The sequence below is a fragment of the Archocentrus centrarchus genome, chromosome 20 (genome assembly GCF_007364275.1).
Source record: "Archocentrus centrarchus isolate MPI-CPG fArcCen1 chromosome 20, fArcCen1, whole genome shotgun sequence".
Lineage (NCBI taxonomy): Eukaryota > Metazoa > Chordata > Actinopteri > Cichliformes > Cichlidae > Archocentrus > Archocentrus centrarchus.
Genome location: NC_044365.1, coordinates 22059079 through 22078370, shown reverse-complemented (window position 1 = coordinate 22078370; position 19292 = coordinate 22059079). Strand labels below are relative to the sequence as shown.

The 19292-nt window shown below is 41.5% G+C and overlaps 1 protein-coding gene across 1 annotated transcript in view; it reads right to left on the bottom strand.

The window, feature by feature from the left end:
- The window catches only part of asap1b (ArfGAP with SH3 domain, ankyrin repeat and PH domain 1b), an 82279-nt gene extending 66473 nt beyond the window's left edge, over nt 1–15806 (bottom strand). The window contains 1 exon segment of the mRNA XM_030756514.1: nt 15503–15806. Coding sequence (XP_030612374.1) covers nt 15503–15628 — 126 coding nt within the window. The 5' untranslated portion in view covers nt 15629–15806.
- Nucleotides 15807–19292: the final 3486 nt, after the last annotated feature.

Sequence of the window (19292 nt, the reverse complement as noted above, 5' to 3'; positions counted from 1 at the left end):
CAGGAAAAGTGGTAAACAGCTCATCTTAAAAGGACCATCAGTGCCTTTTCCTGCAGGCTTGAATGACCTCAGCAGGTACTCGGCTGTTCTGGGAAAGGTAGCATTCAAATTCAACATTGAAAGTGTGTATCAATTGCTTAGTTGCAACACACACACACACACACACACACACACACACACACACACACACACACACACACACACACACACACACACACACACACACACACACACACACACACACACACACACACAATGTCCAGGGCCAAGCACCATGAAAGCTTGCAGACAGAGATGCACTGTTTATCCCCGAGGCCACAACAAGACAGCAAGCCGTCACAGGACAACACCGTCTCCTGGTTCTGCAGGCCAGTCTTAGAGGACAGCGGCATTACCACTGAGCTGATGTAATCACTGAAGGAGAAGAAAAACGAAGAGCGAGGAGGAGGAAGAGGGGGAGGAGGACGATAAGAGGATCTGTGGGAGCTTTGTTACTGCTAAGATACAAGTGCAAACCAAAATCAGAGAAAAGAAACAGAAGGGTCGCTGCGGAGTACCAGTGCAGCATACAACTACATGATGGTGTCAAACAATTTTTTTCCTGTGGCTTCAATAAATCAATAATTGTGAAAAGACTAGATGCATTAATCTAAACCAAAGAGGGTGACCGCACACCACCGAGGCACAGCAGTGCTTTGTGATGAAAGTTCAGACTATTAGGGACGCTCGTGTCATGAAAGACTGTGCATTTTAATGTTCAGCTGTATATTTTGATTTAGCTTTTAGTCACCTCTCTTTTAAAAATTATATTTTAAATTGTTTTAGCTCTTAGTAGCTCTCTTTAAACATTTAGCCAGCACAAGTTGATGTAACACCACGGATTAAGACTGGCTGCTACCACCAAATGCCATCTTACTTGCAGACGTGGTGATATAACCTGATATCGATGTCCAGCTGATGTATCAATGGCTTCCTAAAGACGGTTTCATGTAATATCTCTTTTTAGAAAGTCTCTTTGTGTCTGTGGAAAGTGTCAGACACAATTGTTGTACACCAATGTCACTAATAGTCAAAAGGACAACAAAATTCAAACAAAAAAGTTAAACACACCAAAAACCAACAAGATTCATTTAAGAGAGCTTTGGCACCAAGCACTGCCATCCTGATGATAACTTTCACCATGAAGAAGGTATTATAACACTATGGACTGCTCTTACAATGCTCAAAGGCTGTGGCAAGTACTGCATCTGGCACGATTTGCAAAGTTAGCACTAAACACAAAGATTAGCTGAGGGCCTGATGATTATAACAGATCCAACATGAAGGAAACAGGAAGGAAGCTTAACTTGTTCTACCTTTAATTATTTTCTGTCATAAATGTACTGTTACAGCATTGGACGCTCATAAAATAAAAAATGCCAAAATTTCGGCACATGTACAAGTGATTCCTGTGGGCCAAAAGCTCAGGCTTCACACAGACTTAAAAATGGTTGCAGACAGTTTTTTTTTCTACTCTGGGGTCCGTGTGATGTCACTGAGAGTGAATGTCCCCAAATATGGTCATCTCAGGGACACAGTTCTGGCTGTGAGCATAGAAGCCCCACCTACCTGCTCTTTAAACCTTCTGGTTGTGGGGGTCAGCCAATCAGAAGATAGCTGACTTAAAGGAAGGAGGGGTTTAACTGTCCTGTTTCAGAAAGTGAATGAACTAAGAGGCTGCACCAAGGACTCAAAGTAGCAATATAAAACTGTAAATGAGCAGTTTGGACAAATCTTTGACTGGTACTGTATATTCCCTTAAAAGTATTTAATTTTGAATAAGCAGTAAAACATTTAACATCAATGGAAATAAGCCACTGTTGCAGCCAAAGTTAATAATCTTAACCCTGAGATAATTCTGTAAAAAGATAATTTCCTGCACTTGTATCACAGCTAGCTCCTTTCATGCCATGCTGTTCTCCATTGGAGATTAAAATGGATGTCGATGGAGGGGAACTTTTAACACCATCCATCCGTGTGAGGAAGGCGGCAGACAGATGTGAACACTGACCCACTCTTTGGCTAAATCTGGGAGGAAAGCAGGGGATCAGAGTGCCAGAGGAGAGTCTGGTCCACAGCTTATCCGCTGCCAGCTAATAGCCCTTGATGATATACGCGGTGCAGCTGCGGCAGGAAGGTAGGCCAACAGCTGTGGCCCACAGACCGATTATCAGATTTCAGCTGCAAACGCAAACAAGCAACACAACACAGTCTCACCTCCTGCTGTGATAGAGGGAGAACAAATTTAAAAATGGCTTCAAGGTTTACAGAGGGAGATTTAAAAGAACATTAGCCCTTTTAAATGCTCTTTTTTTTTTTTTTTTTAAATCACTATCATCATTCTGTGAATTGCAGGAGTCTGAAACACTAATTAAAAACTTACACATTTGAGCCTGCTTAGATTTTCATAAAGTGAAAAAACCAAACAGCAGTTCTACACACCTCAGGTGTGGTTACACCTTTCAAAACTCGGCGTAGACAACGCACTCTGCAACATTTGTAGTGCAAAGTGCGAAGCTGACCATGGCAGCAAATCTAATCTGAGGAAAACACCTGGTCAAACACAAAATACACCTAAAAGTTGGCGTGTGACAGCCTGAAAGCAAAACTCACTGAAGGATCTACAGCTAACATCCATCATCAATGTATAAGAAGTTTGAACCCATGGATGATGAAACCTTTAGTGAAACTTTGACATCTTCAAGTAATTCATTTGGTAGATGGATAAGTTAGCATTTTTACCCTGGCTGTGCTTAAGTTTTTGTTTTGTTTTTTTAAATCAGCGTGCTGTTTACAGTAAACAAACATGTTATGTGAAAAAGCATATCCAAAACCTTAGTATGCAACCATAATCAATAAAAGTAACAGGCTGTCATGGTCCTGGGCCAGTGGCCCAGTGTTTTGAGTTTCTTTTGTGTAGCTTTCTTTTGTTATACTTTTCAGGTTGTGTTTCTTATAGTTTAGTTTCTCAGTTTGTTGTTTGAGTGTGCTGTTTGGTTTCCCTTGTTGTTTCTTTGTGTAATGTTCCCTTTGTCAAGTTTTCTGTGTTATGTCTGCGTCTGTTATGTTTAGTACTTCCTGTTTTATTTTGGTAGTCCAGTGGTCCCTCTGTTTTGTTTTATGTTTTGCTTTCTGTGTATTTAATCTTATTCATTTCACCTGTTGTGCTCAGCTAATTCACCTGCTAATTCACCTGTTGTGCCGTCTAATTCTGTGTATTTAAGTCTCAGTGTTGTTTAGTTTGGTGTTTGGGTCCTTGTCAGTTTTTCGTCTGTGTGTTTTGTTTTCTAGTTTTGAGTTTCACGGTCCTGCTTTCGAGTTTGCTGTTTTTGTATTTATTAAAAATAATATCAATAAATCTTCTCTCTAACCCTGTTCTCGCCATGTCCTGCACTGGGGTCCTCCCTGCCTTGCCAGCACCCAGCCGTGACACAGGAATGGTCAGACAGTGCCCAATGCAACTGCTATGGTGTGTAGAAACACTATGAAATTATTTTGTGAGGAAAAAAAATGGAAATTTATTATTTTAAAATAAGTAAAGTACCAAATAGGTAGCACTGTCTGCTGGTCCTGAATTCCAGGTACCGGTACAAATGTATGTGAAAGATACCCAATTCTAATTAGGAAACCTCTTGGTGAAACTCAACACAGAAATGTTTAAACTGGTGGCAAAAATAGTACTACAGCTACCATCACATTCAGTTTAAGCCAAATAAAAAACACCCATGGAGTCAGTTTATAATCTTACAATGCCATGTTTACACCTGGTTTCACCTGTTAGCAGACAAAAACAAAAATAGCAAAATTATACTTATTTTTCTTGCATTCTGTCACGTATACTGCTACATTTTCAGATGTTCATATTAACCATCCATCCGATTCAGGGTCACACCTACAGTCAATATTAGATCACCAATTAGCCTAAACCCATGCATGTCTCTGGACTGTGGGAAGAAGCCAGAGTACCTGGAGAGAACCCAAGCAGATACGTGGAGGACATGCAAACTTCACACAAAAAGGCCCCAGACCGGATTCAAACCCAGGACCTTCTTGATGTGAGGTGACAGTTCTAACCACTGCACCACGCCCCCCCATATCATATTAAACATTGCAGAAGTTATAAATATTCAGGTAAACGTAAGTAAAAGTAATCCACACCTTCATGTAATTCTTCTACTTTCACAGCAAGCTTCTATTAGCTTGTTAATGATTACTAAACATCTGGTACAAGCACAGCATGTCTACAAGGTACAGGCAGCTCACAAGCACTTAGTGAAGCCTCTCTGCAGGCTTCCAGAAATTGACCAATCAGAAGAAAGTGGGCTTTCAGAGTGGAGAGGCTTGAAGTAAGCTTGAGTCTAACTTTAAAGCAGGACTCTGAAATATTTCTAGACACAAACCTCTAAGGTTTGCTCCTTTACAGTTTACGGATCATTTTTGAACACTGCTATATTACATTGTTATTTCTGAGAAATGCAGCTGAGGAATACCAGGGCTTGTACTGCAAACTGAGAATCTTGGAAGTGTCCACTTTTAAATAGAGCAGTTTAACTGGAACAAGATGTCATGTGAGTAATGGTGCCAAGAGATGAAAAATGCCCCCTTTCTCTCAGACCGTGTGATTCACTGGGTTTGGTGACACAGGGGACAAATGATGAGTTAAAAAGCCATAACTTCATTAATAGCTGAATCTGACACAACTGTGCTCCTCAGCTGCAAATGTTGCAGAAAGGACCCTTAAACAGCCAGCACTCAGTTTTGTTATGTAAAGCCAAGTAGTAAAAACTCATCTCATCCTTTTGAAATATTCATCGCTTTTGACTTGTCTGCCGTAGGACACTGAGGGAAAAGTAAAAGAAGCTGAAACACACTGTGACAAATCAAACTGCCTTTCAGTAAAAATTCCTAGTCAAAGTCTTCTTTCTGGGCAACTCAACTTCAAAAGCTAAACGACCAAATATGAGAATAAATCTGTTATTTGTGCTGTTGTCAAGGCAGCTGATTCCCTGCTGATGGACTGGATGTCACATGTGATGGGGCTGAAGCTTCACATGACAGCGTCTCATTCGGGGCTGTAGCCTCAGGTGTTGTTAGCTTTTCAGATTTTATCATTAAATACATGTTTCACTCCCTAAACTCTTCTAAACTCAAGGACAACAGTTCTGTGTGCAGAAAAAAAATAAAAAAATACAGACGATTTCTTCAGAAGACACCCAACAGATGTTTTTTTTTGTAAACAAATAGTTTTGTTGTTTACTTAAAGTGATTTTTACAAAGTCAATGTGTGCATCCAGAAGATGTTGCAATGTTAAAGGCATTTCCTACCTCATGCAATGAAGCTATGACTCAAGGGGGCTCCGCCTATTGATTCCTCTTTTCTTCCCCTTTTCTGTGCAAACTGTCCTTTCAACAAGTGGAGATGACAAGCGGCTTGCTCTTGCATATAACAAAAGACATGACATTATTTAATAAGGACTTCTAATGAAGTGATGATGACAAATTCTAATGAGTCACTAGATCCTGACCTTTCATTTTACTAAATGATTAAGTGTGCAAAAATAAATAAATGAGACATTACAATTTATTCAAAAACTCCTAGTGCTGCTCCCAAGCCCAGATTCATGGGAAGGGCTGTATCAAACATGCGGATCATCAAGGATGAGATTTCCATACTGGATCGGTTGAGGCCCAGGTTAACCACAACCGCCGCCACCAGTGCTGTTGACCAACAGAGTGCCGGTGGAAACTGCTACTGTTGGCCAATGACAATGGAAGAGGAGAGGCAGAAGGTGCGTTCAGAGGTTAAAGTGTGGAGCTGAGAGTAAGGACTATAATTAGTAAACTTCCTGTGGTTTAAGTCAGACTTTATACTTTAAGATTTTATTAGTGACCAACTTCACAAAAATCAAACCAGCTAGAGACACCGGTTGCTTGTTTGTTGGGTTTTTTTTTTTTTTTTTTTGGTGGTTTGTTTGAGAATCTCAAACATTATAATTTCCAATGCTGCATTTTTATTCTTGGACTCTACTACAGTAGCTTTGCATTATATGCAATGAAAAATAATTTTTATTTCTCTCATACAGGGTCTTTAAGCAGACCTTTAGTTTACCCACTATCTGAAATAAGCTGTTCTGCCTTGTCTACCTTTAGGCCATCCACACCTCAAAACAGCTTTCTTCTGATTGGCTGACAATACAGAAGGTTTGAACAGCAATTGCGTGGAGCTTCTGTGTCCAAGATGCTCATGTTAGGGATATCCACTGTCCGACATCGTACAGAGCCAAGATTAGAAAAAAAAAAAAAAAAAAAAAAAAAAAAAACACACACTGTTGACTAGGGATGCAACGATTCACTAACGTAATTGATGACGTCGACAACAAAAATTAGCCGACGTGGCATTTGAACGTCGAAGCCTCATATTTTAAAACCCATCCGTCCATTTTCTTCCACTTATGTGATTTAGCAACTGCAATACACTACAGGAAGATATGGGGGCAGTATTGCCGCCAGTGTCTTCCAACAACAACAATACCAACGAAGAAGAACGTAACGTGAAAAACAAAACGCTGGTGGAACAGAGAGGAGGGTGGAGAAAATTAAAGAAAATGGAGACAGACTATCAAAGGTGTGGGAGCATTTGACAGAAAGCAGAGCTTTCCTTCCACGGCAGCATCACTGCAAAATGAGCGTTTAAAACGGAGCTGTGACGTCAGCACTGGATGGGTACGTTAGTGCGTCACGTAGATACCTGTTAATGTTTGCACAGTAATGTGTCTGTTAGTTTACCTGTCTCATGGATGATGTTTGCTAAGCGCCACCATTTCAGTTAGCTAACGAGTGAAGGACAATTGGAGCAGCTACGTTGTCTCCTATTTTTTTTCTCACATTAATATTAGCGTTCATTCTGAATAGTAAACCTCTTCATGAACTGAATCATCTGTAAACTTTTCAGTTTTGCACGGAAAAATCTTTTTGATTTGATGCCTTATTTGGACTTTTGGACAGAGGCCATTTTTATTTATTTGCACATTATATTTTCATCAATAAAAATTGCATTCACTTTAATATGCATTGTTTATTTGATTTTTTTTTTGTGATGTCGCATTAATGTTAAAAATACATTTGATTAGTTTCAAACCCGTATTTTTATGGGTCATTATTTTAATTGTGAGAACAGACAACAAAGTGATGATAACAGGTGGGCAGGCTTGAACAGGTGAGGAAAGATTGAAATAATCATTGACTAATCGACAGATTATTCAACTACCAAAATAATCTTTAGTTGCAGCCCTACTGCTGACCACATTATTTTTAGCCATATTTAATATAAGCATTCCCCACTGTAACAGTATATACAGTGATTCCTCACCTATTGCGGGGGTTATGTTCCAGAGCAACCCATGATAGGCGAAAATCCGCGAAGTAGCGGCATTATATTTATTATATATTTACTTTATTATTTATATATATATCTTAAGGCTTTAGAAACCCTTCCCACACTCCTAAAAACCTTTCCCATTCTCCTATTACAACCTGAATGATGAAGATGAATTATGTACAGTAACTGTGCAGTACTGATGGTGATGAAGGTGGTGCAGTATCTTCGCCCTCGGCCGTAACTTCTATTTCCGCTAAAGGCGTAGGCTTAAGCTTGGCTTGGCTAACTTATCTCTTCGTCCGAGTGATAGTTATTGGGTGTTACAGAAATATCTATATCTGCAAAAATCCCACAATTTAGTGAAAACTCCGCAAAACATAATTAGTAATATTTAAAAAAAAGAAACAGAAATCCGCGATACAGTGAAGCCGCAATAAGTGAACCGCGATATAGCGAGGGACTGTATACGCCTAACAAATTTACAAGGAAAGTCATATGAAGACTTGCTAGATTAGAATCTGCATTAGGCCAATAACGGTGTAAGTAGGCGGTCTTATAGGAACACGTTGGGAGTTTCATCCTGTAACATTGCTCTAAATTGCCTCAATTCCCATCATGCAGATTGAAACACTTCCTACAAGCACGTCACATGGTTTTACTTTCAGTACAAACTGCGAGATCTTCACTTTTTATACCGTGGAGCTGCCCTGAGTATCCCGACTGCAGAAAATAATCTAAGTTTCTCTTTATTTGATTTATATTTAGACTAATGAATTCCCTGCCTTTTGAGACTATTTAATTACCGTATTTTTCGGACTATAAGCCGCTACTTTTTTCCCACGTTTTGAACCATGCGGCTTATAGCCCGGTGCGGCTTTTCTGTGGATTTTTCTTTAACCACCAGGGGGCTCTTTAGCAGGATATGAATCATGGGACGTCAAAGTTGGAAATCAAAGAAGAAAGCGCCAACAAGTGCTAGCAGCAGGCACAAAAGAGATTTTTTTTCAAACTCTCTCATCATGGAAACCACAAAAAGAACTTCCTATGATGCCGCTTTTAAGTTGAGGGCTATCGACCTGGCACTACAGGAGGGAAATAGAGCCGCTGCACGTAAGCTTGGCGTGAACGAATCAATGGTTCGGCGTTGGAGACGGCAGCGGGAAGAACTCATTGAATGCCAAAAGACGAGAAAGGCTTTCAGAGGACATAAAAGCAGGTGGCCTGAACTTGAAGATGTTCTTGAGGATTGGGTAAACACTCAGAGGGCAGGCGGCCGAGGTGTATCCACCGTGCAAATCCGTCTGAAAGCCAAATCGATTGCCCGCCAAATGAATATTGACAATTTTAATGGAGGACCGTCATGGTGTTTCAGATTTATGAGAAGAAAGAACCTGTCCATCAGAGCACGGACAACTCTCTGTCAGCAACTTCCCCCGGACTACCAGGAAAAAGTTACAAATTTCCGACAATTTGTTGAAACAAAGATCGCGGAGAACGCCATCGGACCAGACAACATTATAAATATGGATGAAGTGCCATCGACATTTGATATGCCTCTGACCAAGACTGTAAACAAGACAGGTGCATCATCCATTTTGGTGAAAACCACCGGACATGAGAGGACACATTTCACCTGTGTCCTGGGCTGCACCGCGTCTGGGAAAAAGCTCCCCCCGATGGTGATTTTTAAGCGCAAAACTATGCCGAAAGACCAACTCCTGAAGGACATTGTAGTTTAAATCAACCAGAAAGGATGGATGGTAGAAAATCTGATGATGGACTGGTTAACGGAGTGCTACGGAAAGCGCCCAGGAGGATTTTTTCACCGGAAAAAAGCGCTGCTTGTTTTGGACAGTTATGAAGGCCCACATCACCGATTCGGTGAAAGCAGTCATCAAGAGAACCAACTCAATTCCCGCTGTTATTCCTGGAGGTACAACAAAGTATTTGCAACCCCTTGACATCAGTGTGAATCGAGCGTTTAAAGCACCACTCAGGGTTGAATGGGAGGCTTGGATGACTAGCGGGGATAAATCCTTCACAAAAACTGGCCGAATGCGAAGAGCATCATTTTCTGAGGTCTGCCAGTGGATCCTAACAGCGTGGAGCAGAGTGAATGAATCCACCATCACCAATGGGTTCCGAAAGGCTGGACTGCTGCGTGAAGAGGGCACCACAGCTTCGGAGCCAGCTTTACCCCGGGATGACAGCGACACGGAGAGTGACACGGACATAGAGACAGAAAGGGTATGTGACGAAGCTGTTCTGAGGCTGTTCAACTCCGATACCGAAGAAGATGACTTCAGTGGTTTCAGTGTGCAGGAGGAAGATGAATAAACCAATCAATAACTTTTCTGTTTTGTTCGATCAGCACTTTTACTATGTTACACGCACCTTTCGGAAACTACCGTAATCAGTTCAGTTAAAGCTAAACTTGTCAACTTTTTCTTCTTTTTTAACCTTAATAAATTTGTTTACAAATTAATGTGATGGTGAATTGACTTGTTATAACTCAAATTTGGGGTTGTCTGTCCCCCTCTGCTGAGTGCCGAGTAATTGTGGAAAACCGAGAGCGGCGGAGATACCAGCGGCTTATAGCCCGGTGCGGCTTATATATGTATGTTTCCAGTTTTTTCCAAAAAATTTGTAGGTGCGGCTTATAGTATGGTGCGCTCTATAGTCCGGAAAATACGGTAAGAACCTGCATGAACCCTGTCATTAGCGGTCGCTGATGTCCGAGTAAGTGAATGTAGGAGCTACTGTACAGAAATAGTGACAACTCAGCCTCCTACACTGCACAAAAAAAAATAAAATTAATACACTTATGTTTATGCCACCGAAACAGTTTCAGCCTGACCGCTCATGCCTGGTAACGCATAAATAATTTAAAAACTGTTTTCAGCTTCAGTTGTCCTTTTTCCCTGGAGTTTTGCAACCTGTTATGACCTCTCACCACCATCCACTGCTGATATTCATTACCCACATGTAGCAGAGCATAAAACTCTGCTGCATCAAGAGGTTAAAAAAAAAAAAAAAAGACTCCACAGAGAACCTTTAAGAGATCCAAAAACTGATTAAAGTGTCATGTAAAATGGCTTTCTGTAAATAAGCAGAGGAGCTTTAAAAAGAATGGCAGGAATGTTAAGTCTGATTCTAGCAAAAAAGAAAAAAATATGCGACTTGCGCACTGATGAGTGATGACTTCAGGCAGTGATTTTCATTCCAATATAAATACCCAGTGGTTTGGAATAAAACGCCTCATTCATTTTTTTTTTCTTTCAAACACTGGATAGCATCAGAACCTGTGTCTCAAGCTTAAAATGCTGTGTCTGAAAAGGCTGTTATATAAAAGTAAAGAAGTATAAAAGGCCCCTGCCTATTAGGTCAAGCCCAGCCATGCTTGAATAGAGGGACTGTGAAAAGTCAACATTTTTCTGGTCAAGCCCATGTGATGTGGTGTGAGAGGCATGCTCAAAGGAATGCCAATGCAGTGAGGGTTTCCCTTGTATCGCTGCTGCGGCTCTCTGTGGTTTTAGGAGAGCAAACCCAGTGACGCAAAGTGCCATCTGTGGGGTAGAGACAATACACGGCCCCTCGAGGGAATAACAAGTGCCCGCTGGTAATATTAACTTACATCAGAGAGGATCTGAGAAAGCAGGGGCAATAAGCAGCTGCATTTTTATATAAGCAAATGTCAGGTTTGCTGCTCTCTGCCGCTCAAACAATCTGCTCAGCGGTATTTTTAGAGAGTCGAGTTATTAGGTTTATTGTTCTTTCATTTTTGGTGTGTAAAGAGAAAACTGTTAGACACATCCATCTGCAGATTATCACAACATTTTTACACTGATTGTTGAGCTGCAACTCATGACCACATTCACTGACAGTTATTTTCCCTGTTAAGGTGTGTGACTTTAGTAATCTTACAAGTCACAATGTGTGATACATGAGATACATGTAGACTGTATGATGATACCTACTGATTGAGGGCATAGATGCTGCAGCGCTACTCTTCATCTCCATGCTACATTCCCTTTGTTGAGTGATGAAAAGCCAGAGGAAACCTGTTGCAACAAACATTTTATTTTGTATGTTTTCCTCTCATGTATTCTGTTTGGGTTTGTTTAGCTTTTACCTTTACTGGTTGCAGCAGGTAGCTGCCCCCTCCCTGAGCAGGGTGCTGCCAGAAGTCTCTTCCTGTTAAAAGGGACTTCTTCCTCTCCACAGCCATCAAGTGCTTCCTGACAAAGGATGATCTGATTCCTGGGCTTTTCTTTAACATTGTAGGATCTATAACTTACAATATAAAGCACTTTGGGGTGATTGCTGTTGTGAATTGGCTCTATATAAATAAACTGGAGGGTTTTTTTCCCCCTGTTGTTTGGTTGGTAGGTTGTAGCAGCGGTCACACTGTGGGATGGTCATCCTAAGAATTTCATTCACAGCAATCTAAGGTTGCAAGACTGTTACAACTGCCAAAATTTGAACCTGCACTGCAAACCCGGCTTTATATAAACAAATGAACAAATATACTTGCTAATAGCAAAAGGCTGAATCTATCCCTCGTTGGGTCTTTTTAGAGGGATTTCCATGATTTTATTTTGCTAATTTAATTGTTTGCCTCCTGCTCGTATCAAGTGGCACCATGATCAACTGCTGCTAAAAGCAACATCCATTCAAAAACTGTATGTTTGGTTATGAAAATTTCTGGAGTTTTTGGGGATGATACAAGGAATAATTGATTACAGTGTGGTGGTGATCCAGATCACAATCTGGATCCAGGATTTTGTAAAAGGATTCTTTACTAGGTGAGGTATGCGCTCTACTGAGTAGCCTTCTAGTTAAAATTTTTATTAGTGGTTCAGGTAACCTACATCAGGCTTCAGGCGTGCAGGCCTAGAAGCCAGCTGGCAGCCACCAAATGCTAGAGAAAAAAACAAAAAAAACAAAACAGCATTCCCTGACCAAATGGTGAGTGGTTACTGGCAGTCACTAGGTGAAATTTGTCATAAAGAGATGTATAGCACAGCACCAGAAATCTCCCCGTGATTGTTTTGGTCGCTAACAGATCACTGAGGTTTGCATGGAAGATGCTGACTTGTCTGCAGACACTTGCCAATTACTCACCGAGCGGTACTGAACTTACAAAAAGTGTGACGCAAACCAGAAATGAGACCATGCACCTTCAAAGTAAAAGCTGGAAAACTTTCTCTTGAAACGTGAACAATCTCCCGTTTGCAGACAATTAGACGTCTTCCACGCAACCACAGCAATCTGCTAGCAACCAGACCAATTACAAGAAGGTTTTTTTTGGCTCAGCACCTTACATCTCTTAGTGACCAATTTCACCTAATGACTGCCAGCAACCAACAGCAGCCGCTCACCAACCAATTGGGGAACAGACATTTTTCCCTGCCAACAGATGGTTGCCACCCTGTCTCTAGGTAAATCTGCAGCTTTTTGGGGATTTTTTTTTTTTTTTTAAATAAGGAATTAACAATTTGAGAATTTTAAAACATAAATATCAAAAATTTACATCCCTGAAAAAAAAAAAAATGTAGCGTTTGATTTTCAAAATCTTTTCATCAGAAACTGAATATTTTTAGGATTTTGAACTGTTGGTCAGACAAAACAGGATTCTGGGATCATAGTGGACATTTTTCACAATTTCCTGACATTTTTCCAGGCAAATGATTTGCCCCTGACAATGATTCAAGTTTTCCAGAAACACGTGGGGGTATATCTGCTGTTAGCACTGATGAAAATATACAGTTGCGCCTGATCAGACAATGAAATGAGCAATCAAACTCGAACAGCAAAAAAAATATATTCCCCACACACAGTCTGACTGCGAAGTGTTTTCTGGGAAACGCCGGACAAACAACAAAAACAACACAGCAATAATTGCTTTGCACCAACAATGACCGCAAAAAAAAGCCAGACACATCAGCCTGTTTCCGGTCTGCCACCCACGCACCAAAACGCACACAATGCCCCCCTCCATCCTCTGTGTCTCTCAAGCAGCTGAGACAGCGAGCCAGGAAGGTTATTTTTAAAACTTTATCACCACATCTTGCTTCCCATTGTTTTCCACATTTCTGCACTGATCCAATTATAAACAGTAAACATCTCCAAGTGATCTGCTATGGCCACAGTGAAAGAAAATTTCTGGGGTAGAGGTTGATGAGGTATGAACAATTGTGTGTCCCTATGTGCTGATCAATTATTGACATGGTGTATTAATTATGTCATCAATTAAGATGATATGATGCTGCGACAACATTTTTTTTTCCCTTCCTTCTTTGCACCTCCAGATGACTCAATGGAAGCACACAGAGAGTGACAACTCTCCTGCGGGGTCAACTCACCCCCCTCAGGTTACAGTATTAAATATTCACACAGTACCTTTGCATAATTTACCATATCAACACATCAAGGAAATGACTTGGAGAAAACGAGGGGTGAACACTTTGAATTTGAGGACAAGAGCTTGGTGCTCCAGAGCATTTTTAAAACAAACTCCTCTTCAGGCGCGTGGAAGCTAAAGGCAGTTTTCTGTGCATGATGCAAGTGAGTCTGTGCAAGACTCTGCAGGGATCAAACAGAGCTGCTAATTCAATAAAAGAGACATGAATCTAGAAGCATTCAGAGCTTTAGGCTGGCTGTCTGCTCCCTGTGTCTACCACAGCCTGATGGGTGTATCCCAATCTCAGTGACCCGCCGGGCTCATTTTCTCTGCCAGGAATGTTTCAGGCGCATCTCGCTTTTGTTTAAAACACTGAAGAGCATGTCGCTCATCCTTAGATGCCAGTATAATGTTCTTCCTCTGTCATGTGATCTCTGCAAAAAAAAAAAAACAAAAAAAAAATCCAGAGCAGCTACTGAAGCCCGGCGCACATGGCGGCCCTCTCTAACAGATGTTTTTCGTTTGTGCTGCTGCAGTCTCTCGGTTCAGAGGCACAGAGCCAGAGAGGTGATTCATGATGCGAGCCTTTTCCTTGTTACAGTCAGCAGACTGAGAGACGGCTCCAGGTTGAGAATAAACACGAACCCAGCTCTGTTTTGGTGGATTTCCTATTGTTACGATATGATAGAGCTGTGGAAGAAGACGTAACAGATGGCACAGATTGGGCGCTTTAACATGTGATCTGCATATTGGGGGAATTGGGCCTGTGTTTTCTCCTCCAAACTCACCATCCGGCTCATTTTCAACCTAAATGGAAAGCTGGTATCATGCTGAACGCTCCTGCAAGCCTGGAGTCATACACGTCTGCAACTAAATGTGCTTCAAAGCGGGAAATGGGGTCACATTTTGGCATTAATGGACGGCGGTGAAGGTGTGCGCTCCCCTGGTTTGATGCTCCATTTAATCATGGCAGGAAGGAGGGAGGCAAACACTTCACAGCCCACCTGCCTGACCTGATTACACCCCTTCCTGCATGATCAGAGGTGACACAGCATCCCAGAGTGTGACTTTTGGGTGTGCTTCCCCTGCAAAAATTTCAGCTTTTTTCTTTTTTTTTTTAAAGACACAGATGAATCTGTGTGAGAGCAAGGAATGAGGAATAATACAGAATCCAGATCTGACTGCCAGGGAGTAGGAAAAGGGCTTTCTCTGCTACAGCCTGGCAGCATGCTCTGAAGCCCTGAGTTATGTAATAGTGAACACAGGGAGCTGCAGGCCTGAGTGCACATCTTTCTATTCCAGCAAAGCCATCCACCCCATCTATTATTACTCTACATATGAGGCAGGAAAGAGCAGCGAGATAACACACTATTTTGCATCCGGCTGAAAAAGGTGCACTTTAGGGGCAACAGGTGCAATTATTTTCCCTTTCCTCCGCTCACATTAATGCATCTGGAGCTCTGACAGGATTTTAAAAGCTTTCAAACATTACCAATTTAATTTAAGTGTGGACTGCATGCAGCCTTGGCTATATAAAAACAAAATGCATCCCCGTTTAAACCTGCCGCATTTCCATCATTACCATTATTATTTTTACAACAACAACAATAATACAGTGTGTGGCTGTGCTTTAATTATCCATCCATCCATCCATCCTCAGCAGGCTGACACCGTGGCCTTACCTCCTCCAGCACATTCACTGTATTCCTGCAGCTCTGCATTCGGGTGGTGAAGCTGGATGTTGTCGGGGAATTGTAATCCTCTGTTGTCTCCGAGAGAAACTCGGACACCGATATTTGATCCGGCATCCTTTAAAACTGGAGGGGGTAAATGCCCACAGGAGGGTTGGCGATGAATGCTCAGAAAGACAAAACCATGTAAGATTTAAAAATAGATAGAAAGCACGATGGGGAGATGGGGGGGGGGGACTCTGCAGCCGACTGAAAGGCTAAGCCGATTTTCCCTGCAAAACTGCGTGAAACTATCGAGATGATTCAGACGTGTCTTCTTCTCCCGTGACTTCTCAAATGACTTCACTGTTCCCCACGGGGCCACGGGAGGAGGGAATTTACCAGATATCTGCAGGCTGGGTCCCCCCCCTCGGTGTGTATTTTCCGTGAGATGATGTCTAAAAGCGACACATTTATAAACAGTGTCACTCTGCGTCTAACTAAATCGCGAAGGAAAGAGCAGCGTAAAGAATAGCGGATGCCCTCATTATGCTCTACAGATGTGCAAAAAGCCGCTTATCGTCAAAACCGCGCGACGTTACCAGGCTCGGTTTAAAATTTATCATAGTCCACGGTCTGACGAGGTCGTCTGGTACTTTGGTCCACCCTTCTTCAGCCGTAGTTTGAGGGGTTTTTTTTTTTGTTTTTTTTTTTTTTAAGCTAAACGTTGCCGCAGACACATTCACTGCCACTCTCTCCTGTGCTCAGAGCTGCTCAGACGCGAGGTCAAGCTACCGCCGAGACGTAGTCCGACTTCCGGTCACCGATTTCAATATAAAACACTAGAGAGCCTTTTTGCGTTACGCAAATGAGTTTTTAAATGAATGGGAAAGACAACACGTAAACGCAGATAAACTTAAACTATGCAAATCTGCATTTAAGAAAAAGTTTTGCTCAAAAATTTCGAAAAAAAGATCAATGTCTGCACATATTGTTGTGACTCCAGTTAAAGAAAGGTTGATTTTTTTTTTATCGATTTTTTTTTTCTTTTTTTTATTAAACGTATCACCGCAGCGATACCGCATTTAAGGAAAACGTGTTCCTGTCACGATTTTTTTTAACGATTTTATTTTGAAACTAAATTCCCGAATTTTCGTTTTGTGTGTCCACAAACGGAAGCTTTACAAATATCTCTCCCGCCCACCTCGCCTGGGTGACTGGGACGAGGGGCTGCTGTGCGCATGCGTGATCTGGACCCAGTAACTGCAGAGTGGTCCGCTGGTGTAGCTTTAGGCCTGAAAGAGAAAACAGATATGTTCAGGAAAACACGAGTAATTTAACATTTTTTTTTACTACTTTAGGCGACAGTTTGAGGGATGTTTACACCCGTGAGTATTATTTTGAAGACTAGAATCATTTCTAAGTAATGTAGGTTTTGATGTAGCTGCCATCAAAACCTTAAAACAATAAATAAATCAACTGACTTTGGGTCCTTTGGTTTTTAAACGCAAATTTTCAAATTTTATTTTAGGATTTGTTTGGTAGGAGCCTTTTAAGTCCAGTCAAAATTTAGTACCAGCAAATTTGTCATTACATTAATTTTCCTAAAGCTAACATTGCTCAAGAAGGCCTCTGGTCAGGGTGGTGGTGCAGAGCCTTTGTTTGAAGTGATGGAGATTCAAAGTGACTGCCAGTACCCGCACAGTATCAGAAAAGGTGCAAATCAACTAAAAAAAGAAATATCAATAAAAACAATAAAAGGGAGTGGGAAAAATGACCACAAAGAGACATAAAATAACTGTAAAGAGATGCAAACTGACCACATGAGACAGGTGGAACCATCCAACAAACACCACTGGCTACCAAACAACTGCAAACAGAGACAAAAGAACTGTAACTGGAAAAGATCACCACAAAGAGATGCAAAATGACCACCGAAAGATACAAAGAGACACAGAGAACATGTGCAAATTATTGGTCTTATCTCTCTGTTTACAACTCAGGGAAAACGCCGAAGTGTAGCCTGTTAACTCCCTTCAGTTTTTAGTCACTAGTGTCCACTTTCACTTCCTTTTCAAAACTGCATAAATGCACTCCAAGAATGTACCTCAGTATGCCCACACAGAGCATATTAAGGCATAAGCAGAAGTACACATTACATTAATATTGTTTTCTCCTCTAAGTTTCAGTCAGGAATGCCCTCCTTATTCTCTGGTGCACAAACCCAAACATGAAGCGCCACCTTCTGGGCATGTCCTTTTTTTTTTTTTTTTTTTTAATTACCATAGCTGTGTTTATGAACCCTTAAGGGTAGCAGACCCTGATGTAAATGGCTAATATATTCACTTCTCCAAAAATGAAAGGAACACTTTTTAACTGATCTGGTCAGTTAAGTAGCAGAGGGGGTTGTTATTCAGTTTCAGCTGCTTTGGTGTTAATGAAATTAACAACAAATGCACTAGAGGGGCAACAATGTTTTTTCATTAGTTTTGCATTTGGCTAGGGTCAGTGTCACTGCTGGTAGCATGAGATTATACCTGGACCTTGCAGAGATAGTCCAACTCCTCTAGAATGGCACATCAATATGTGCCATAGCCAGAAGGTTTGCTGTGTCTCCCGGCACAGTCTCAAGAGCATGGAGGAGATTCCAGGAGACAGACAGTTACACTAGGAGAGCTATAAGGTCTTTAACCCATCAGCAGGACTGCTATCTGCTCCTTTGTACAAGGAGGAACAGGAAGAGCACTGCCAGAGCCCTACAAAATAACCTTCAGCAGGCCACTGGTGTGAATGTCTCTGACCAAACAACCAGAAATGGACTTCATGAGATTGGTCTGAGGGCCTGACGTCCTTTGGTAAGCCTTGTCCTCACTGCCTGGCACCATGGAACCCAATTGGCATTTGCCATAGACTACCAGAATTGGCAGAGATGAGAGAGCAGGTTCACCCTGAGCACCCTGAGAAGCAGTGTGCGAAAAACCAAGTACACCTTTACTGCGTCCACGGGTATTAAGAAGGTAAGCAGCAACTAGGTCCTGTTAATCAAATCCATTTGGTTAACTGATAATCAGGAAGTGTGACCACATCTATAAAACAAAAGTTTTAGCTGTAGGCAGGTTTGAAGCATTCAGTTATGTCTTAACATGCCACAATCTTCCCAGGAGTGGACGTCCCAGCAAATTCACTCCAAGCTCAGACTGTGCAAAAAAGCCAAGAGCTACATCTCAGACTCTACAGGCCTCAGTTAGTGTGTTAAATGTTAAATTTCATGACAGTACAATTAGAAAAAGACTGAACAAGTATAAGAGAAAGCCTCTTCTCTCTAAAAAGAACATGACAGCACAGCTCAGGTTTGCAAAGCTGCGTCTGAACAAATCACAGTGGACCAGTGTCCTTTGGACAGATGAGACCAAATTGAAGATGTCTGGACATAATACACATCACCATGTTTGGAGTAAACCAAACACTTCGTAGCAACTGTCAGCACGATGATGACGGGTGATGATTTGGTCTTGTTTTGCAGCCACAGGACCTGGAGACCTTGCAGTCATTGAATGGACCATGAACTTCTCTGTATACCAAAGTATTCTAGAGTCAAATGTCAGGCCAAATGTCAGCTAAAGTTTGGCTGGAACTGGGTCATGCAGGAGAATAATCATCCCAAGAATAGCAGCAAATCAAAAAAGAAAAGAATAAAGGTGTTGCAATGACCCAGTCAAAGTCCAGACCTCAAACTAATTGAAATACTGTGGTGGGACCTTAAGAGAGCTGTGCATGAACGAATTTCCACAAACCTCAATAA